Here is a 21,274-nt window from a genome sequence, read left to right as displayed (position 1 = left end):
GCAGCAATCCACCAGCGACGCTTAGTGCAATACAGACAACATGCGTTTGTATCCGGCAAACAGAGCGTATTGCCAACAAGTGCAAACCCTCAGCACAACGTCCACTTATCAGCCTGACGAGGGTAACACTGTTAACAGTTTAACATCCTGTAAGCTCGTGCACAATTACAAATGGCCGCAAAACTCACCTCCAACCAGGGCACGAGAAAGACGGTCACTCATTGACGTCAACTTAAAACCGACACCTTAAAGTCCGCGTGAACCAGAAGTTGCAAATGACTTTTCTCCAGTGTTGTGACGTATTTCCCAGTGAAAAGGAATATTGAACAGAGGCCAGGGTTTTACTCTAGTGCTCCTCCTCTCAATCTCTCGCTCATCTCGGACTAACGGTTTGAGGGGAGTGGTTAAGCGTTTCCCAACCCATCAGGGAAGGTCCTCCAAAGATTTTGTTTAAAGATTATGAAGCCAAAAAATGTTTTTGTGTGGATTGACTTGCATGGATGAATTGTTCACCACAAAACGATCAATTTAGGCAAACAAAGTAAATATGGTCAATTTTGATTTCATGTGGACTTTAATATATATATACCCCTTGGACTGAGACGCTGATTATCTGCGTGTATCTAGGGCGGAGTCAACACACACAGAGAGGATGCCACTAGTTCATTTTGAACTAATCTTGACTAGGGACTACAGAGTTGTCTCAGAGAGTGATTCGTTGATTTTGTGTTTTGTGCAGTACTGGAAACAGAAATGATTAGTTCATCTCTCGAGTCTTCAGGTTCGGGTCCGAGTCTTTCGTTCTTCCTGTCAGTCCCATAGAGACTATGGTGTCTGTACCGGAAAGAGAAATGATTAGTTCAATCCACTGCTGAAACTTGGCCCTGGTTTGTCCTCATGGATGAGGTGTTGGGACAGAGGCATTGCACCAACCCCCCTGTCCTCATTGCCTCAATCCCTGAGGACACACCAGGGCCGAGTTCAGCAGTGGGTGCCCACGGTGAGGAGAGAATGCTGGAGAAGTAGAAGTTTTTTTTATTTATTTTTATGTCACTTATTTGTAAAAGAGAAAACTAAGTTAAACTAAGTACAGTTTATTTTTGTAATCGAAGTTAAATGAAATGAGGTTATATGCAGTCCCGGCTCCAGGACAAACTACTTGGGGGGGCTTTTACAATTTTTATGTGGGCTTGCGTGACGACGGGGGGGGGGGGGGGGGGGGGGGGGGGGGGGGGGGGGTAATAATAAGACGTGCACGAAATGTGATTGGAAATATTTCGTGGGGATATCGCGGCAAAATGTGATTGTTGTCCATCATTCTGCGCAATTGTTGAAAAAGAAAAACGTCACGTCGCAACATTTGACATATTTGCGTTTTAAACTATGAAGGCGAGCACTTTGAGCGAAGGTGAGTTATGTCGGTGGAGAAGTACTATCAAATCCCATTCAATTTTTCACTATAGAAAGTGAAACTAAAAACTGACCGATGAGAGCTGAATCTACTTAACATGTGCTGATAACGTATAGGCCTAACCTTAATTTATTTTCTTAATATTTCTCTTGTGGCCCATGGTGAAAAAAAATGAGAATTATTCCATGTTAAACACGTTGTTTTTTAAATGAGGACTAATATAACATCTTCATCGCTGCGCTTCGGTTATGCAGTGATGCGCTATGAGATTATTGCGGGGCTAATTAATTGTAGCCTAATATTGATTTGATAATAAAAGTAGCCTAATAATTGTAACAGACCTTATGTTTGATTGTGTGTATGCACATTAATTCTGGATGTGCTGGCGCTCGTTCTATGTGTGCAATGCATTTTAACCTCGGGGCTAGTAGATAGGCAATTAAGGTCATGCATTGCGTACTTGGGGTGTCACGGTCTTCGGATTTTCCTCTCACATGTGTGTGAAAAGACGTTTAATAGCCTAAAGTAAAGAACAGTTCAGGCAGTTCTCGTTTATTGTTATCTTATTCATAAAGTGTTTAGGCGAACCCTGCACGAACGCTCAGTCACATAATCATCATTCAGATCACCGCAAGGGGGGCTTGAGATCATCTTAGGGGGGGCTAAGCCCCCCCAAGCCCCCCCAAGCCCCCCCTTGACGCCGGGCCTGGTTATATACATTATTTTTGGTCAATTTCTTTGCATTGTTTATTTTTATGTAACTTGATGTGGTGAAATATAAAGGAATAGTTCTGGACATCTGGACTCAGAAGAGTTTTTTCTTCAGTCCACATAATGTCAAGTTTGCAGTGCTCACTTTTCATTCGTGCTTTCTGCTGCTGCTCTGCGCTGAGTCTGTGGCTGAATCCGAAATCACCCCCTATACCATCATATAGGGCGTTACATGAGGGGACAGCCATTTGTAGTGGTGTCTAAACCATAGTGGAAGTAAACCATAGTGGAAGTTATTGAGTGCACTTATTCAATCCCACATTGCACTGCAATAACAAATGTACAACCGACGTACACTCAACGGCTGTCCGAATTCGCTCACTCCTTTTCATGCACTCCTTCAAGTGAACAATATTAGTGGACTGGTTCAGGAAGCGGATATATCTTGGCGTGACATTTTGACTGATATATAAACCCCATGGTTTAAACCCAGCCACTTTCCATTTTTAAATAATATTACTACATGGCTTGGTTGAATTCTAATGTAGAATGCGGTCTATTATTTCTGGTCTGGGTGAATACTCGATTCTGATTGGCTGCAGGGTGTCCATTAAAAAGTGATAGAGGACACCTAGTAAAGGAGTTCTGGTGAAACTTACTGTTTACCGTTCGAAATTAATAAATAAATGTGCTGGCTACATTAGCTGTGAGTAACCATAGCAACAGGCAGTCAAAGTATCCGTTTACAATTTATTGTATCAAAACAAACATCTAGTTAGCCGTTATACATAGCCTACTAATACAACGAGCAACTTCGTTATTTCTTTTAACCTTTTTGGAGAATTTGACAACTTTGATGACTGGGATGCTGCTGAAGAAAGAAAAATTGTAAATAAAATGGAAAAACGACACAAGGAGATAACACCGGAAGAATTGAATCAAATAGAAGATGAAAAAGATGAGATCAACACAAAAAAAAAATACGAAATGTGCAGTAACTACACTCAGAGACTTTATTGTTCAAAAAGGAATGGAATACAGCTTTGAAAAAAACACCGCCGATGCTCTGAATGAGACCCTGCGGGAGTTTTACGCAGCTGTCCAGTCAACCAAGGCAGGAGGAGGAGAGTACAGCGTTTCAAGCCTAAGGAGTCTGAGAGCCGGTATCAACCGTCATTTAACGGAATTCAATATTATAACTGACACCAGATTCATGACCTGTAATGCTGTGTTTAAAGCAATAATTAAACGTTACCGAAAAAGCGGCAAAGATACCAGCGTTCACCATCCACGTACACACTTTATGTCAATATAAATATATTATTAGGCCTAGTAGACCTACTTTTATTATAATTATAATTATTATCATCAATTTAACATTCAGGTGGGTCTTTCGAAGGTCTACACTAACCACAGCCTCCGAAGCACCGCTGTAGGTCGACTCTCCGATGCTGGACTGGAGAGCCGTCAAATAATGTTGGTGACAGGACATCGATGGGAGAGCAGTCTGCGGGCTTACGGGGCTCCGTCAGTCCGTGAGAGACGAGACTGGAGCAACGTACTGTCTGCATCAAGTGCCCATCACGGGCAGTACCCAGCTATCGTGGATCCTCCTTCAAAGGCCCCTATGTCGGACTTGCCGACTTTTTCAAATTGCGCTATAAATGGAAACGTTGAATTTAATTTTAAGTTAAAAAAAGCTAGCATGTAGGCAAATGCCCCTCTGTTCGACCTGATTAATTTATTTCCCTATATCTATAAGCGCAAATCGCTGGAGCAGAACTAATTGTTTTTTGTTTGTTTGTTGTTTGATTAATTGTTTTATGTGTAATAAAAAAAAATAACTATGCCTACCTGTGTGTTTTAATTATAGGTTCAAAAAAACGAAAGTGTAACGCCCATGGCTAGACAAGCCTAACTTACATGGAAAAAAATACGTTAACTTTCTGGCACGTAAGTTAGCTAAACCGAAGGGTTCTATGAGCTGAGCGGACTATAAATATCTCCGGTTGCTAAATAAACCGTCAGGCGTAACCAGGGAAAACAAGTTATTGTTTGTAAAAACTTTAGATTTCGATTGTAAAACTAATTAAAATATAAACTAATGTTTTAAAAATGTGTTATTTGGCAAGTGACCATGGTATAAGCAATGGTGTAACAATGGACACCTCATAGGGCATTAACCCTTACATAACAGACCGCTGCTAAGTATAACACACCGTTGCCATGAAAAACAGAGCGTTGCTATGGACGCAGGATTCTAACCGTAGAGACAGAACAGACTATTTTCTTTAGCAGAAGCAATACAATCGGTTTTAAATCAATAAACTCCTTTTTAACCGCCGGGCTCTACATTATCCCTCACATTAGGGATGTCAATTTTAACAAATTCCCATGATCGATAGTCGTTTAAATTAATGATCAATTAATCGATTAATCGTTAGCCGTAACACTGCATTATGAGTCTGCTGTAGCATGACAGGGTGTGCAAATACTGCACAAAACGTTAAGTTCCTCACCAAATGAATGAGAATGGTTTTTAATCTAAATAAAGGGCTAGTAGTATTGTAAAATGTTTCAATGTGATTGATCATTTAATTAAATTAATTATTTAATAATCAAATATAACGACTAATGAAAAGTGTCACTAACGCCTCAGATGCGTGCTTGGAATATGTGACTGTTGTAGACGTGCTCTTCCTGGAACAACGAGCTGGAAATTGCAACTAAACCCAATGAATTCACAACGATTTAATAAGACAGTGTTCTCATGTTATGTATTATGAGCTCGATGGTGTTTTAAGCTCCCAGTGGCTCCTTAGAGGCAGCTAACCCTACCCTCAACCTTAAACCTACCCATCCCCTCGCTGCCTGGAAGGGGGCTTAAAACACCAAACACCGTATTATGACAGTCCTAATCATAGTTATTATTAACCGCGCATTGCTGTTTGAGCTGCGCGCTGAATGAATACCGTTAAACTGGAGCACTTTGCTAGCGCGTTATTTAACTCAAAGAAACGCATCCTATATGAGATTAATCAGATATATACAAAATAAACATAATATTACAAATTATATCTGCACAAAATGAAGCGAATGCACAAGTAAACTTGAACTAAGTTACGTGTCATTCAGAATCACTCATGTTGTTCCTCACTCAAGCTCCTCCATTGAGAGATAAAAGACCGGTGCAGCGCACATCATCAATCATGCCACCGGCCTACTTCCACATATTTATGTGTTATTATAAATCATTATAATATTGTTATTATTTGATTTACATAATTCATAAATTTGACCAGTTTATTATTATTATTATTATTATTATAATTAATCATTTGTCATTTTACTTATTTCCTTGCTCTTGCAATGCTTGCTATTGTTGTTAAATCTTACGACTTTGTGATTTAAAGGGATGTTTGTCTTCATGGGTAGGAGATAAGAGAATTTCAAGGTTTTTAACGTCACAGGACGATGTTGTCAAGCAGGGATTTCCCATTGTTTTTCCCATGACATAATAACACTTGTGGGAATCGTACTGGTCAGAGGAAGTCTGAGCATTGAACAGTGTAACATCTAGATTAAATCTGAGCATTGAAACATACACAACTAAGAAAAGAATATAAAAAAACTCTGCTCTTTTTATTATCATCACTTTGTCTCCTGATTCTGCTCTTCCCTGGCTTGTTTTAGTCTTGAGGTAAAAGACATGACACTCTGTTGACAGGTTTTGCTGGGTTGCACACCAGACAAAACGGATATCTTTTGACAAGATCCGGCGTACGGGACTGGATTTGATATTTCTGCTGTGGTGATTCCATTCGTGTGAATTTTCACATGCCTGTTAAGACTTCCTTTTAGAGTGAAACTTATTCCACACTGATGGCAGGTGAAAAGGCTTCTCTCCAGTATGAGTTCTCATGTGGGCCTTAAGGCTTCCTTTTCGGTTGAAACGCATTCCACACTGTTGGCAGGTGTAAGGTTGCTGTCCAGTGTGAATTCTCATGTGGGAATTAATGTTTCCTTTTCGGTTGAAACTTTTCCCACACTGAGGGCAGGTGTAAGGCTTTTCTCCAGTGTGAACTCTCATATGGGCTTTAAGGTTTTCATGATGGTCAAAACTCTTTCCACACTGAGGACATTTGTAAAGCTTCTCTCCAGTGTGAGTTCTAATGTGCCTGTTTAGGCTTCCTTTTAGATTGAAACTTATTCCACACTGTTGGCAGGTGAAAGGCTTCTCTCCAGTGTGAATTCTCATGTGGACATTAAGGTTTCCATGTACACTGAAACTCTTTCCACACTGAGAGCAGGTGTAAGGCTTCTCTCCAGTGTGAATTCTCATGTGCCGGTTAAGGATTCCTTTTTGATTGAAACTCTTTCCACACTGTTGGCAGGTGAAAGGCTTCTCTCCAGTGTGAGTTCTCATGTGGTCTTTAAAGCGTCCTTTCTTATTGAAACTCTTTCCACACTGTTGGCAGATGAAATGACTACCAGTCCCTGAGAAAGAAGAAAGAGGGGAAAAAATGTAACTCCAGTTTAATGGAACAAATCAACAGACATCCAAACATTAATACATGTAAAGTATCAAAACCATCTGCAAGTGAGTGACCACAGCAGAACAAAACAAGAGAAAAAACAAAACGATATACAAAAAAAACAACGAAAATTACCAACATGTAAGACCTTTTAATGTTTAAATATCAGATTTTTTTATTATTATTAATTATTTTTAATGTTTAATGTCTAATGATGTTTAATTCAGCAGAAAAATATTTGTGCAGATTTTTAATCATATAAGCCCCATCGTTGCAAAGAAAATGCTTGTTGAAGTTACAAATGACCTGCTTTTACCATCTGATTGTGTATCAAAGTAAAATAATGATGAATGTCTTTGAAACACAAAACATGTTGAATTGCACAAAAAATGCATTGCATTTGGGGGTGCTGAAATTCTACATAGTTGTGTATATAAGCTGTGAATATTTCAACTGAAAACATTTCACACACAATTTCAATACTAAAAAAAGTCAATTCAAATTCACCTTACAGACTTCATTTGCAAAATATTAAAGGACAAGTTCGGTATTTTACACTTAAAGCCCTGTTTACAGATCGCTGTGCTGCAGTGCTGGGGTTGCCCTCATTCATACTCCAGGATTCCCACAGTTGCAGGACATTCTTAACTGCTTAATGTGAAAAGCCTGTAACGTGGCTTCATGGAATAATAAAAAGACTAAACTCAGTCAGTACACATTATACAGTTGACAAAGATACTATATACAGGCTCGCAGATGAGCCCAGAATATGAGCGCATGTGCAAAGATTCACACTAAGCGCATTCCCATAAAGAAAACCCTTAAAGATGTATGAGGTCGATCCCTTGACATATATAATAATATAATCGATTTAAATAATAATATTTATTACAGTATATATATATATATATATATATATATATACACTGCTCACAAAAATTAAAGGAACACTTTTTTATTTTTATTTTAACCTGATAATTTTCTCGTTGGCTAAGCAGCTGAGGGCATCTTTAATAACTTTCAGCTGTATTGGCGTTCATGGACTTAACAACTGGTGCACTACAGTGGCAACAATGAGAAAACCCTCAAAACAGGACTGGTTTTACATGTGGAGGTCATTTCAGGTTTCTCCCTCTTGATCTTTTTAGGCTGGTTTTCCACTCGTGCTGGTTTTGGCTTGAGTAATTATCTCTACTGGCAGTATGAGGCGATTCCTTAACCCTACAGAAGTTGCACAGGTTGTCCAACTTCTCCAGGATGGCACATCCACACTTGCTGCAGCAAGAAGGTTTAATGTGTCTCCCAGCACAATCTCCAGAACATGGAGGAAATTTCAGGGGACTGGTGGTTATTCTCGGAGAGCTGGACAGGGCCGTAGAAGGTCCTCAACCCATCAGCAGGACCGATACCTGCTCCTTTGTGCAAGGCGGAACAGGCTGAGCACTGCTCGTGCCCTACAGAATGACCTCCAGAGGGCCACTGGTGTGAATGTCTCTACCCCAAACAATCAGGAACAGACTTCATGAAGATGGCCTGAGGGCCCGACTTCCCTATTTACTCCTATTTACTCATATACTTCGTGAAATGTGGAGCAAAAGTGATTTGTGCATCTGTGACATAATATACATAGACGCCCTATTGGCCGCTGGATCGTACGTCAACGGCGCCGCCATACTGCGGAGGGCAACTTTCCCAAAAATACCTTCATACCATAGGCTTCTAAGTGATTGAAACTTGCTGGCCCAGAAAAGTTAATCGTTAATATAGTCCAAGTGACTACAGTGGCTCAATCTTAAAGGTGCTGTAAGTGATGCGACGCGTTTTTTAGGCCAAAACATTTTTTGTCACATACAGCAAACATCTCCTCACTATCCGCTAGCTGCCTGTCCCCTGAACACACTGCAAAAAAACGCGGTCTCTCTAGACATTACAGGCTCCACAAACGGCAACAAAAACAAACTGGGCTCACTCGCACCACGAAACATAATAAACAGAGTTCCAGCCAATAACCGACAAGAAGTATTGGAGGGTGGGGTCTGGGGGGTTGTGCGCGTACACATGAAGGGGGTGTGGAGGAGAGAGAACAGAGAAGCATGAAGAGGGAAGTTTGAATTATGGCCGACACACGACCAAAGAGACGACGTTCCGATTAACAAATTGCAAAGAAGAGGGACAAGGATAAGGAACGCACGAAGTCCCGAATTTACATCGGAAAAACCTTTTAAAGGTGGCGAGAACTCCGCCGGCAGAAGGGATTCCAGTCCGACATAGTTGCTCTGTTTTTGCAGAACAGGTAAATCCATTTATCTTTCTAAACTGACGTTCATGTCGCCAAACCAACACAAGGATGTAATTAGGTAGATTTATGCAGTCAGCGTTAACTTTGGTGAATACAACATGTATGTTTCTAGCAGCGATCAATCTCTATTGTAAATGATCAAGCAAATTCACAGTAGGGCGACAATTAGTGTGAATGATTGTTTTCACCCACGGTTTGTTATGAATTTGAATGTTCATTTATAGGCTATTGACAATTTGACTAAATTTGTTTACGCCACCGCCGTTGTTTATGCTCACTGGAAACGTGAACGTTATCATGCTATTATTGCGTCCTTGTATGGGAGCTATTTATAACCTCAGGTGGCGAAACGATTTTAAGATAATGTTTCTCTTTTTCTGCATTCTGTTCTGCAATATATAAAAGCATTTATCTAACTTGGCGACATTACACATTGAATGAAGTATCAGTAAAACTTAACTTTGTTTGTAGTGACTACTTGGACTTTACTTTATGCCGGAAGGGAGGGGAGGAGGGAGGAGACGGGATGCGGAGGAGGGAGGGTCTAGCTAGCCTCCGTTTTGTTTGACAACAATTCGAATGTCAATAAGAAGTAACGTCTCCCGGGATCGCTTACAGCACCTTTAAGTTTATCAAGCGACAAGAATACTTTTTGTGCACAAAAAAAAAAAAAGACAACTATTCATTTCCTTCTCTGTGGGCCTCGAGTGAGTTCACGTAGTGTAACAGAGCAGCGCTTCTGTGTTGTACATCACATGTAGGCTCACTATTGGCCGGCGCTGGTCATGTGTGTGATGCGTGTTTTTAAATACACACTTGCCTTTTTAAATGGTTTAAAATAGCTAAAGTTGGTTTTGGGCCATAACAGTGTATTTTGAACATAACAGCACATCTTAACAAAAATGTATAACTGATGATCATGCAATTTTTAATTTATTGTCATACATCTGATCTTGACAGAAGACGTAAAGTCAAGTGCTCAATTTGTCTTTGATTTACACTCACAAACATTCAAACAGTTTGTTGTGGTAAAAACTACTGACTTATTCAATGATTATTTGTGTTCAGGTATGTTAAAATGTTTTATGATAACATTTTGTTTATAAATCTTTTTTTTTTGATCATCTGAATTTTAGTAACTAGTAAATGTTTTTGTTAGATACTATTGCATAATTAAGTGATAAAAATGAATTTTCCTTTTTTTTTTCATTCAGGAGTTGATTTGGGGTTTAAATGTTATGGAAAATAATGTTGTCTGAATTATTTTTCCCAATTGAATGCGTAATAACGAACACCAAACATGGAAATCGGATCTTCTCAGGTTGAAGGCAGCACTAGTTTGTCTGGTCACGTGATCTCAACATGTCTGTCCACATGAGGCGACCAGCTCCAATAATCAAATAATTTGGACATTCATATGACATTCTTTAAAAATATCATTAATTTCTTTAGAGCTGGACATTTACATTAGGATCAAATGATTAAGTTCAGCTTTGAGAATGAAACCAACCTGTTTGTTCCTCAGTTTCTTCTTGTTTCACACTGAATGTTTCTTCAATCTTCACGTCTTCAATCTCCTCTTTAATAAACTCCATCTTTGTTTGTTCCTCAGTATCTTCATTTTTCAGTCTGAATGTTTCTTCAATCTTTATGTCTTCACTTTCCTCTTTAATAAATGCCATCTTTTTAATAGTGTGTTACATGGATCTCAGTCGCTTCACCAGGTTTTTTTTCTGTGTTTGTGTCCTGTTTAAGATGAGAATAAACAGAAAGAAAAATAAACCCACACTAAATCTGAGTGTCTCAATCAGATCTAGTTCAGTAGTTCAGTTCACTGTTAAGAAAGTCAGTGAGAGAGAGAGTTAATGGACTTAAATCACCTGATTAAAATATACAAATAATACAGAAAGTTCATATTTATTATTTATATTTCGTATTTAATATTTGTTACAATTAATAGATTACACATTAACGAAAACAGCAGCTGGTTTGTAATAGTTGTCACACTGTGTTTGATGTTCAGTTGTAATCAATTGTTTCTTGACTCCGTTTTTCTAATCACTTCTTTACAATAAACTTTATTCGCGTTATTGAGAGCGAAACGAGATGCTCAATTTCTCTTAATCAAGGGTGGATGGGATTTACTCCAATAAATAACGTTCATTAATGTTAAATAAAACATTGCAACGTTACTTTCAAGAGTGGTTAATTTATTGTAAACATCTTGTAAATTAAATTGACTGAACAGTTTGCATTGATTTAAACACTTTAAATGCGTAAAAATCACAAACCTTTCTTTAACAGAATCACAAGAGATGTAGGAGCAGGCGCAGCCTGATGACGTCACACAACCAGACCAAAATAAAAGTCCCGTTCACACGCTGCTGTCTGTCTCTGTATAAAAGAGTAATCCTAGAACTGAGGATGTATTGAAGTCTCCCAGATAAACCTGTTACTTACTGTAAATCAAATTAATCAAACAAATCATATTACTCTGTCACTAAAAATAATGCTTTATGTATATTTGACATTTTTTATATATTAACTAAATGACTCCCACTCCACCTGTAATATTTTTGCCTACTGATTCATGCATTCAACTTGAATTATTATGAAATAATTAAGTTAAATTTACAACTTTTTTTTGCTTACTCTTTTAAGTTATAAGCAATTGCATAGAATATCTATATTCTGTATTATTTGCAGTGTGAGTAACGCATTACAAAAATAATGCCAATATTGTGATGAACACTGGGGATTTCTCTTTTTGTTTGGCTTTGGCCCTGCCCATCTGAACCTTTCTGCAGCAAGTTTTCGTTCTTCGGACTGAAGGCAGAGATAATTGAACTCAACTGGAGTGGGAGGACATTTAAGATATGAGAGATGAGAGAAAAAGCGGCTCGGCAGGAAGTGAACGTGACTGGTTTCTCACTCTCAGGGTAAGATGGGGACGCTTTGTGTTGCTCAAGACCATTAGGGTTCATCCGGCAACAACCCTTTGTCTGGCCTAACCATAACCAACCCTAAGATGGGGATAACCACTAGAGTGCAGTGCCGGAGGACACTTGTGTTTTGCCGTTTGTCCTAGTGAGGGCGTACAAAGTAAATGTTTGTTGTACTTATTTAATTGTTTATTTATATAATGGTTATATTTTTCTAAATAAAATTCTCAATAAAGTGATATTTTTCCAAAATGTCCGGTGTTGTGACGTACCCTCTGTCCTCCATAAATCTGGTTAAATCTCTTTAAAAGAAATCAAGAGGTTTACTACAATATATTACTTACAAAATTCTGCGGGTAAAATAGCATGTCTATTTCCAGTAGCTGCAATTTGATAGCAGACAGACAGGGAATAAAATCAGCATCTTTTAAGCCACTACATCAACATCTCTCATCACAACCACGATCGAATGATAAGAGCAAATCATTTGTGACTCTAATGAGAGCTGTCTCTAGTACTATGATACGGTCTGAGGCCTTGTCCACACGGACACGGGTATTTTTATAACCGTGACTTTTTTTCCGCGGTTCGGCAGTTCGTCCACACGGAAACGCAGTACCAGGTCACTGAAACCGAACATTTTTGAAAACCCCTGCCAGGATGAGGATTTTCAGAAACGCCGGTTGCAGTGTTGTCGTGTAGACAGTAAAACCGGGGTTTTTGCTTCTGATTCAGGCTTCTGATTGGCCAACGTGGCTTTACGATCGCCGCCTGCTGGTGTGGCATGCTCTTGACAGTGCTTGATAGCGTGTATTTTGCGTTTTAATGTAGGCGGAGATTTCTTTTAAACCGAGCATGTGTGGACGGGATTTTTTTTTTAACGCAGCAAGAAAAACTCCGGTTATAAAAATACCCGTGTCCGTGTGGACTAGGCCTAAATCCTGACTGGAAATCTTCCCAGATTCCATTTCTTTCTAAAAAAGGAACATAGTTGTGAGGATACGGCCTTTTGTCTAGTATTTTTGACAAGTTGGATCAAGTTGCTTTTTATTAATAAGATGTTTAATAATAGCCATCTTAAAAGTTTTCGGCACAAATCCTAATTACAGATATGAATTAATGATTTTAAGAAGAGGACGTTGTTGATTTAGATCAGTGATTAGATCAGTGATTCTCAACCTGTGGGCCGCCAAGAATGCAAATGCGGCCCACAATATGCCGACCACATTTAAAAAATAAATTCCAGTTTTACTTAATTTTTTATATTATTTTTATTTTTTGTTTAAATTCAATTTATAGTTCAAACTTTTATTTGTTTTTTTTTATTTGTTAAAATTTGTTTGTTAACTTTTTATGTTTTTGTCATATCAAATAATTTTGGTGGTCATATATTATTTTCAGACATGTGGAGACCTACTATATACTGACCAGGTACTGACTCAACGCAGTTAACGGACACTCACAAGTGCGCGCTTTTGCAGAATAGTATCCTCAGTATCAGTAGCGATTCTTTTTTTAAATTTATGGATCAAAATGGACAAATGTGTTATTAGATGAGAAAAAAAAAAAGAGGAACATTCCAATGAAGGAACACATGCAAACAAGAAGAGTCGTAACATTAGAAGCAAAGGTAACTTTACTGGAAGAATGGAAGAATGAGTTTTCTGTCGGTGAGCAAGAATGGCCAACCTGTTTGCTCTGTAGTAAAGTACTTGGCATGTCGTCCCCTTGGAATTATAAGGTTCTATCTGACATTTTTGTCAAAATTGAGTTATTCACGTATTCTTATTCTGTGACAACTTATTTACATTATGTGATGTTTTTTTTAAGTTGTGTACATTTTGCGACTTTTTATTGAAAAAACAAAAAGGTTCTATCTACAAAGTCGAACTCTAACTTGGCTCTATAAGGTTCTATCTGCGTGAGCCAATCAGCACTTTGAATGGACAGAAGAGGACCAATCAAAAAATGAGTCAGAGTATAAGTCTGTGTTTTAAAAAATGAGTCACAGAGAGTATTATAGTTCTGTGTTTTAAAAAATTTGTTTTTGAGACCTTGAAAAAATTATTTGCTGATGCATGTCTGTTTTCTTGCAGTTTTTAAAGTCTTAAAATGTCTTAATTTTTACAATATTAAGCCTTAAAGGTGAAATAGTCAACAATTTAATTGATGGGGTCTTAATTACAACAATAAACGTTAGCATGTTATTTCAGTCATACTGATGTCTAGAGAGAAAGCCATTTTACCTGGCCCATTTTAGGTGGAATAAAGTCCTGCTCAGATGTATTACAGTAGCTGCTTTTTGTCTAAACAAAAGAAAGATTAAAGTAACAATTTCTGCAATAATGTGTTTAATTGCCCACCAAATTTGTACCAAAAATTAACATCTGCACTGGACAAAATATTTAGACCTACCTTGCTTAATTTGAAATGTCCTAAATACATGGAAGTGCTAAAAATATGAAATAAATGTCATAGAAAGGATCAAATTTTACTTTCTAACACATGTTGAGTCATTGTTACAACATTAATAATTTTATATTTAGTGTTCAAATAATGTTTTGGCAGATAGAACCTTATAATTCTAAGCGAAAAGTGTTTTTTTAGATTTAGAAGGTTCTATCTGCATTTGACCCATTCCAAAAATCCCCATTTACAAATTTGAGAGGATTTTGATATTGTATATTTAGAATACATTTAGGGTCCCTGTTATTTTCATATTTGAAAGAAACTTGTTCCCCATATACATTTTCCTATATGTACTGCAAAATCTTTGAAGCTCAATATCTCAAAACTGCTCAGAACGCAGATAGAACCTTATAATTCCAAGGGGACGATATGCAAAACTTACAATGTCAAAAGACATGTGAATTTGATGCGTTTGTTTAATACACTTTTACACGTTTAATACACATTTTAAATCAATAACAATAATAGCACCGGCGCACGCGTACTCACGGCTGGAAAGCGGCCAACAATATGGAGCGAATTATGTGCCATAATTTAACAAACAAATCCAGCATTTTGCAAACAAACTCAATCTACTTCGCAAAGGAAAACTCGACTCGCAAACAAACTCGATCCGCTTTGCAAAGGAAATCTCGACTCGCAAACAAACAGAAAGCAATGTGCAAGCACAAAGGTCACAAATGCGTGCAGGCAGATTTTCTCACAAATGCACCCAGGCAGATTTTCTCACAAATGCAGTTGAGCAACTTCCTCTTCTAAAAGATGGCGCTAAACTATAGGCTAATTTAGCGCTAGTCTCCCGGGAGAAGCACTGATTTGAAACTTGCCTTTGCCTACAGCTGAGGAAAATGACCGGTGAACGGGTGTGTTTCTGTCTTATTTGATCTATAATTAACCTTTTTGAGGTTTTCTCTTGCCAAACGTTTATTGCATATCTAGACAGAAATCCACATTAGCACTTAGTAGCACTTCACTCTCTCTAGGATCGGGGAATCTATAAGCTGAAAGCTCTGCCATCTTGTTGCTTTTTGTCATTTTTTTATGCATCGGACTCATGCGAAATTACTATATTAGTGATTATGTCTACACTTGAACGAATCTATTTCTTTCGTTCTCCATAAATGAATGAAAACATTTCATTTAATTGAGCGGTGGGTTTCATTTGTGTGTCCAAAATAATAATTTGGGCACTGCATAGGCTACGTCACAGGCAAGATAAGAAACAATTGTATATATATTTTTATTAATTATTTTATTACATTAACTGTTAAGCTGACTGGATTCCATCTAAATAAATAAATAAGTGGGAGCTTTCAATTAAATTAAATGTTCTCATTAATTTATGGAGAACGAAAGAAATAGATTCGTTCAAGTGTAGACATAATCACTAATATAGTAATTTCGCATGAGTCCGATAGTTTTTATTAGTAGTTTTTATTTGATGGAATACATTGTTCTAATTGTCTGTGACATAATGTATATCAGGGGATTGTGAGTTTATTGAACAAGAGAGTTTCACTTTGATATGAAGTCACACTTCCACTTCACTGTGAAACAAAAACAAATTTCTTGTTGTGTTTGTTGATTTTGCAGAGTGTGACAGAAATAAAATACTGTATGCGCCACCAGAAAACACTACCTCTTCTGAATGTGCAACATCTAGATATAATAATAATTAGGGATGCACCGATGCATCGGCTGAACATCGGTAACGGCCGATATTTGCCTCGTTAACTGCCATCGGCCATCGGGAAATAAAAATGACATTCGCCGATGTCACATGGGCGTCAGTTTGGTTTGATATGCTGGGGACAGAGACGCATTCGGAAGTGCATTTTCAGAAGTGCTGGGTACAATGACGCATTTATTTATTTATTTTTCTATGAGAAAACTCCTTTTCTCGAGAAAAGAACGACCATGGTGTGTAGCAGAAGAAGCGGCGGAGTATGCACGATCCGCGAGTGCTGAAGACGTTCTGCACGGCTTTGATGGGTGCGCAGGAGGACACAAATGGGCGGCGACCGCTTCTTCCAGTGGCGGGAGCTTTTCCCTCAGCGCCGTCAACAGATAGAGCGTTAACTGTACACACCGCCGCCGACTTGAGCTGCAAAGAAGCTCTGGCCTCCCTGTCAAGGACGCTTGTCAAAAAGTACGGGGAAGCTTGACCGCTCTGAATAGTGAGTGAGAGCGCGCGCGCGGTCGGGGCTCTCTCTCTCTCTCGCAGAAGAGCGCGTGCGCGTTTAAAATTTAATATGAACATTCACCCGTGTTTTTTCCCTCATAAATGCGAACACGTAAAATAAAATGAATATTATAATGTTTTTTTTGTTGGGTCAGACAATGATTACCAAATTTCTCTCTCATATTGCTCCTCATAACAACTGAAAAAGAACTTATAAATAAGGTTATAACTGTCAACCAGAAAGTGACATTAAAGGTTTTTTTTGTTTCATAAATTGCTTGGTCTGATTGAATTTGTGCTCATTCTAGGATAGTGTGATCAAGAGCCGAAAGACTTGTATGTTTCAGTGGCACAAAAGAAGGAATAAATAACAAAAAGAAAAAACATCGGCATCGGCATCGGCCATCGGCCAAGTTGTTATGTTAAACATCGGTATCGGTATCGGCCCAGAATTTCCCAATCGGTGCATCCCTAATAATAATATTACCTGCTAATACCATAACATTAAATCTGATTGGTTTGGATTGGTGACGTCATACGTAAATGGGGCCCATGAAATATGCGGCTGTGAGACTTGCACTTGGACCATTGTGCGGCCCAGTAGAAAAAAAGTTTGAGAACCAGTGATCCACTGATTTAGATGATTTAAAGAGTTTAGAAAATTCTTCCTCTCTTATAGCAACAAATGAATGGAATTTTTCCTCAGCAACTTTACAATGCACTGTCTAAAGTTATACTGTAGTAGTATTATATACTCCCTAATATTATCAATTTTACAAGTAAAGAAGTTCATAAAGTCATTACTGCTATGCTGTTTGGAAACTTAAGAAGTTGAAGTTTTATTTCTTGTTAATTTAGCCACTGTATCAAATAACAGTTCTCTTACGAGAGTTCTCTCGTACTGCGTTTGAATAAACGCTGCGGGAAAAGTCTCTTTTCACGAAATACTGAAGCAAAATTATCCTTAATTTTCATATTTGTAAAACGCATTGCAGCAGTGCACAGCCATGGCGAGACGGCTCGCTCACTCATTGGCTGTTCTGCGGCAACTGCATGAGCCTATCGAGCGAGGGCTGATGCAACATCAGACCAATGAGAGCGCTTCGCGCGCTCCTCGTCACATCCCGCCGAAACGGGTGTGGCCATCCCCTATAAAAGGAGCTCGAGTAGGCTGATTCAACTGATTTTCATCTCTTCAGCGAAGCTCACGCATCGCTGGATCACGAAGAAGCAAGCGTCGTCGAGGCAAGCTTTTCAGCGGGACGAGCCCTTGAAGCCGCCGGCCTTCGCCGCCTCTACTGCCGTACCTGCTGCGCTTTCCGGCGCTTCATATCCTTTTACCTGCTCTGTTCTGTGTGTGTGTGTGCAGTGTTCCCTGAACACTCACCCCTAAAAGAGCCGCGTCTTTATCAAGATGCCATCCTGTGGCTCGTGCCGAGCCCCGCTCACCGAGGGAGACCGCCACGTTATTTGCGTCTCCTGTCTGGGCGAAGATCACGCAGCGCTCGCGCTCGCTGACGGCGGCTGCCCTCACTGCGAGCTTTTGCCGATGGTGACTCTGCGGACTCGCCTGGCACATTTCTCCGAGCCTGCGCCCCCCGCCGCGGTGCCGCGCCGCAAGAAGCGCCGCTCGCAGCGGGCCCCGGAACCCTCTTCCCGACAAAGCTCGCCGGCTCGCCCGCCAGCTTCGCCGGCTTCCCCCGAAGCACTTCCCGATGCTCAGCGCCCGCAGTCTGCCGCCGCTTCATCTGAGGAAGTTGTTTCTGAAGTCGAGTCGGTCGAAAAGGATTCCTGCTCTCTGCTAGCTTCAGGCAGTGAGGACTGGGCGAGCTCTGCGGACCTCACGCCTCCTGCCCGAAAGCCGTCGGCTAGAGCTAGCATCGAGAGGGAGCTCATGCGAGTACTCGCGTTGGCCGCGGCGAGCCTCGGCCTCGAGTGGTCTGCACCGGAACTCCCCTCGCGCACCCGGCTTGATGGTAGCTTCCTCCCTGGTGAGCGCACTTCTCCTGTGTCTAAGCCCGCTCCGTTTCTTCCTGAGCTTCATGAAGAAGTGGCGAAGGCCTGGAACGCTCCCTTTTCTGCACGAACACGTTCGTCTGTATCCCCAGCATTTTCCTCCCTGGATAATGCTCAGGACCGAGGCTACCTCACTCTGCCGCCGGTGGAACAGGCGATAGCAGCCCACCTTTGCCCGCCCTCTGCTGGACGGCGGACTAAGCCAATGCTGCCGTCAAAAGCCTGCCGCATGACGTCGTCGCTGCTCGCGCGGATCTTCTCCGCCGCTGGGCAGGCGGCATCGGCCCTGCACACCATGGCCACGCTTCAGGTTTTCCAAGGCGATCTCCTCCGCAAACTGGACGAGATGGGACCTGAAGCTATCTGCATCACGGACCTGAGAAGCGCGTCGGATCTCTCCCTCCGCGCTACCAAGGCTGCAGCACAAGCCATGGGACGCTGTATGGCTTCCGCTACCGTAGCCGAGAGGCATTTGTGGCTGACGCTCACGGAGATGGCTGATGCAGAGCGCAACGCGTTCCTCGACGCCCCGCTATCCTCCGCTGGCCTCTTTGGATCTTCTCTCTCCGAGTTCGTGGAGAGATTTTCCGAAGCCCAGAAAGCGTCACAGGCATTCAAGCACTTCCTGCCGAAGCGCTCCAGTTCCGCAGCGGGCCGTGAGAAGCAGGCCCCTCGGAGCTCACAGCCTCAGCCCCCGGCCGCCCCCTCACAGCGACAGCAGCGCAGCTCACGCCCTCGCTCTCGCTCTACCAGCCGCCGCCCCACTCACCGAGGGCCGCGACCAAGGGTTGTGTTGAAGCCGGAAGCCCCAAAGAAGTCCTAGCACGCCTAGGAAAGCGCAGGTGTGTAAGCCCCGTTGCGACCGGGCCCTCACCAAAGCGCACCGCTGTCTCAGTCCCAGGAATTGCGACTGCTTCAGCGTTCTCAGCAGAGCACAAGCCCGCACAGCTGCCCGCTTGCCTGCACACAAAAGCCGTTTTTACGGCTACCCAGATAAATCCCGAAAAGAGTGTATTTTCTGGTGTCCCGGCCAAGGCCGATGGTGCTATAAATGTAGTGTTGATGCCCACTTCCCTGTGCCCATCCCTACACACAAGCACAGCCCTGCACACAGGGCCCGTACTCATAAGATCGACGCAGTTCGATCGCGCCACAAACATAGTCAAAGTGCCCACTTCCCGGTGCCCACAAACGCTATGTCTGGCAAGCCACAGGCTCCCTGTAAAAACGGGACCTGTGAGCGCCCGCTCTGTTCAAGCAGACAGCGCGGCCAAAGCAGTAAACGTGCCCGGTCCCCGCCCACGTTCACTTGTAGGCTGCATGAGTCCCATGAGACCTTCTCAGACCTCCCTCGTTCAGATAAACACTGTAGCGGGGTCGAGGATGAGCGTGTTGCCCGCTGTATTACGCGCGCTCCCCGCCTCAAATGTCACAGGCGTAACGCCTATGCTAGCGCGCCCCGAAGCGCCGCCGTCGCACAGCGAACAGAGCGCGCTTCGCATCCAACCCCTAGCCGGCCATGCAGACGCATGGGCCGCGCTTCCAGGGGTTTCGGACTGGGTGCTAGACATTATAAAGAGAGGCTTCTCGCTACAGTTTTGTCGGCGCCCTCCACGCTTCACAGCGCGCGTCGAAACTACGGTGAATTCAGAAGTAGCACACCTACTTCGCGCCGAAATATCAAAACTGTTGAGCAAAGGGGCGATACAACATGTATCCCAAGCTCAAAGCGAAGGGGGGCTATACAGCAGATACTTCCTAGTCCCCAAAAAGGACGGTGGTATCAGACCCATACTAGATCTAAGACGACTAAACAGAGCTTTAGTGAAACGCAGTTTCAAAATGCTCACGACCAGCAAAATCCTCGCGCACATTCGCCGAGAAGACTGGTTTATGTCGATAGATCTAAAGGACGCGTATTTCCAAATACAGATAGCGTCACGCCACAGGCGATTCTTGAGATTCGCCTTCGAGGGTCGGGCATACCAGTATACAGTCCTGCCATTCGGCTTGTCCCTGGCACCCCGTACATTTACGAAGTGCATGGACGCAGCGCTCGCCCCCCTCAGACTCAGGGGCATGCGAGTGCTGAACTATTTGGACGACTGGCTGATCATAGCTCAATCACGATCTCAGCTCGTGGAGCACAGAACCATGTTACTCGATCACCTCGAGAATCTTGGTATCACGATCAATTGGACGAAGAGCTCCTTGAACCCCAGCCAAACTATTTCGTTTCTGGGCATCGTTCTGGACTCTCGTTCTATGACGGCGCGGCTGTCGCAACAGCGCGCGCTGCGCATACAGCACGCAGCGAGGTCCTTCCGCTGCGGTGCGATTATCCCGCTCAAACGTTTTCAGAGGATGCTGGGCCTCATGGCCTCAGCATCATCAGTTCTCCAGCTGGGCCTGCTTCGCATGCGCCCTCTGCAGTCCTGGTTGAAAGCGCGAGTGCCACGCGGAGCGTGGGCACTCAGCCGATTGCGCCTCAAAGTCGATCAAGACTGCGCAGCAGCCCTGAGACCATGGGCGGCGGGCGATTGGTACCGTTCAGGTGTAAGCCTGGGGACTTCCTCGAGAGTGAAAGTGGTGTCTACGGACGCATCCACCTCGGGATGGGGAGCGCTGCTCGAGGGCAGGCCGTTCTTTGGCCTCTGGTCAGAACGAGAAAAGCTCCATCATATCAACTGCCTGGAAATGCTAGCAGTT

General features: G+C 41.9%; 1 protein-coding gene across 1 annotated transcript; it reads right to left on the bottom strand.

The window, feature by feature from the left end:
* Positions 1-5,720: 5,720 nt before the first annotated feature.
* Positions 5,721-11,332, bottom strand: LOC308689396 (uncharacterized protein). The gene is made up of 3 exons (XM_081363043.1): positions 11,248-11,332; positions 10,467-10,702; positions 5,721-6,619 (listed from the first exon to the last, which is right to left on the bottom strand). Exons 2-3 carry the CDS (start codon positions 10,636-10,638, stop codon positions 5,967-5,969), a joined length of 825 nt encoding a protein of 274 aa, XP_081219169.1. The 5' UTR covers positions 10,639-10,702; positions 11,248-11,332; the 3' UTR covers positions 5,721-5,966.
* Between the last annotated feature and the right edge of the window lie 9,942 nt (positions 11,333-21,274).

The sequence above is a fragment of the Scardinius erythrophthalmus genome (assembly GCF_964197995.2).
Source record: "Scardinius erythrophthalmus genome assembly, chromosome: 4".
Classification (NCBI taxonomy): Eukaryota; Metazoa; Chordata; class Actinopteri; order Cypriniformes; family Leuciscidae; genus Scardinius; species Scardinius erythrophthalmus.
The sequence above is the reverse complement of the archived record's forward strand: the minus strand, read 5'-3'. Positions and strand labels throughout refer to the sequence as shown.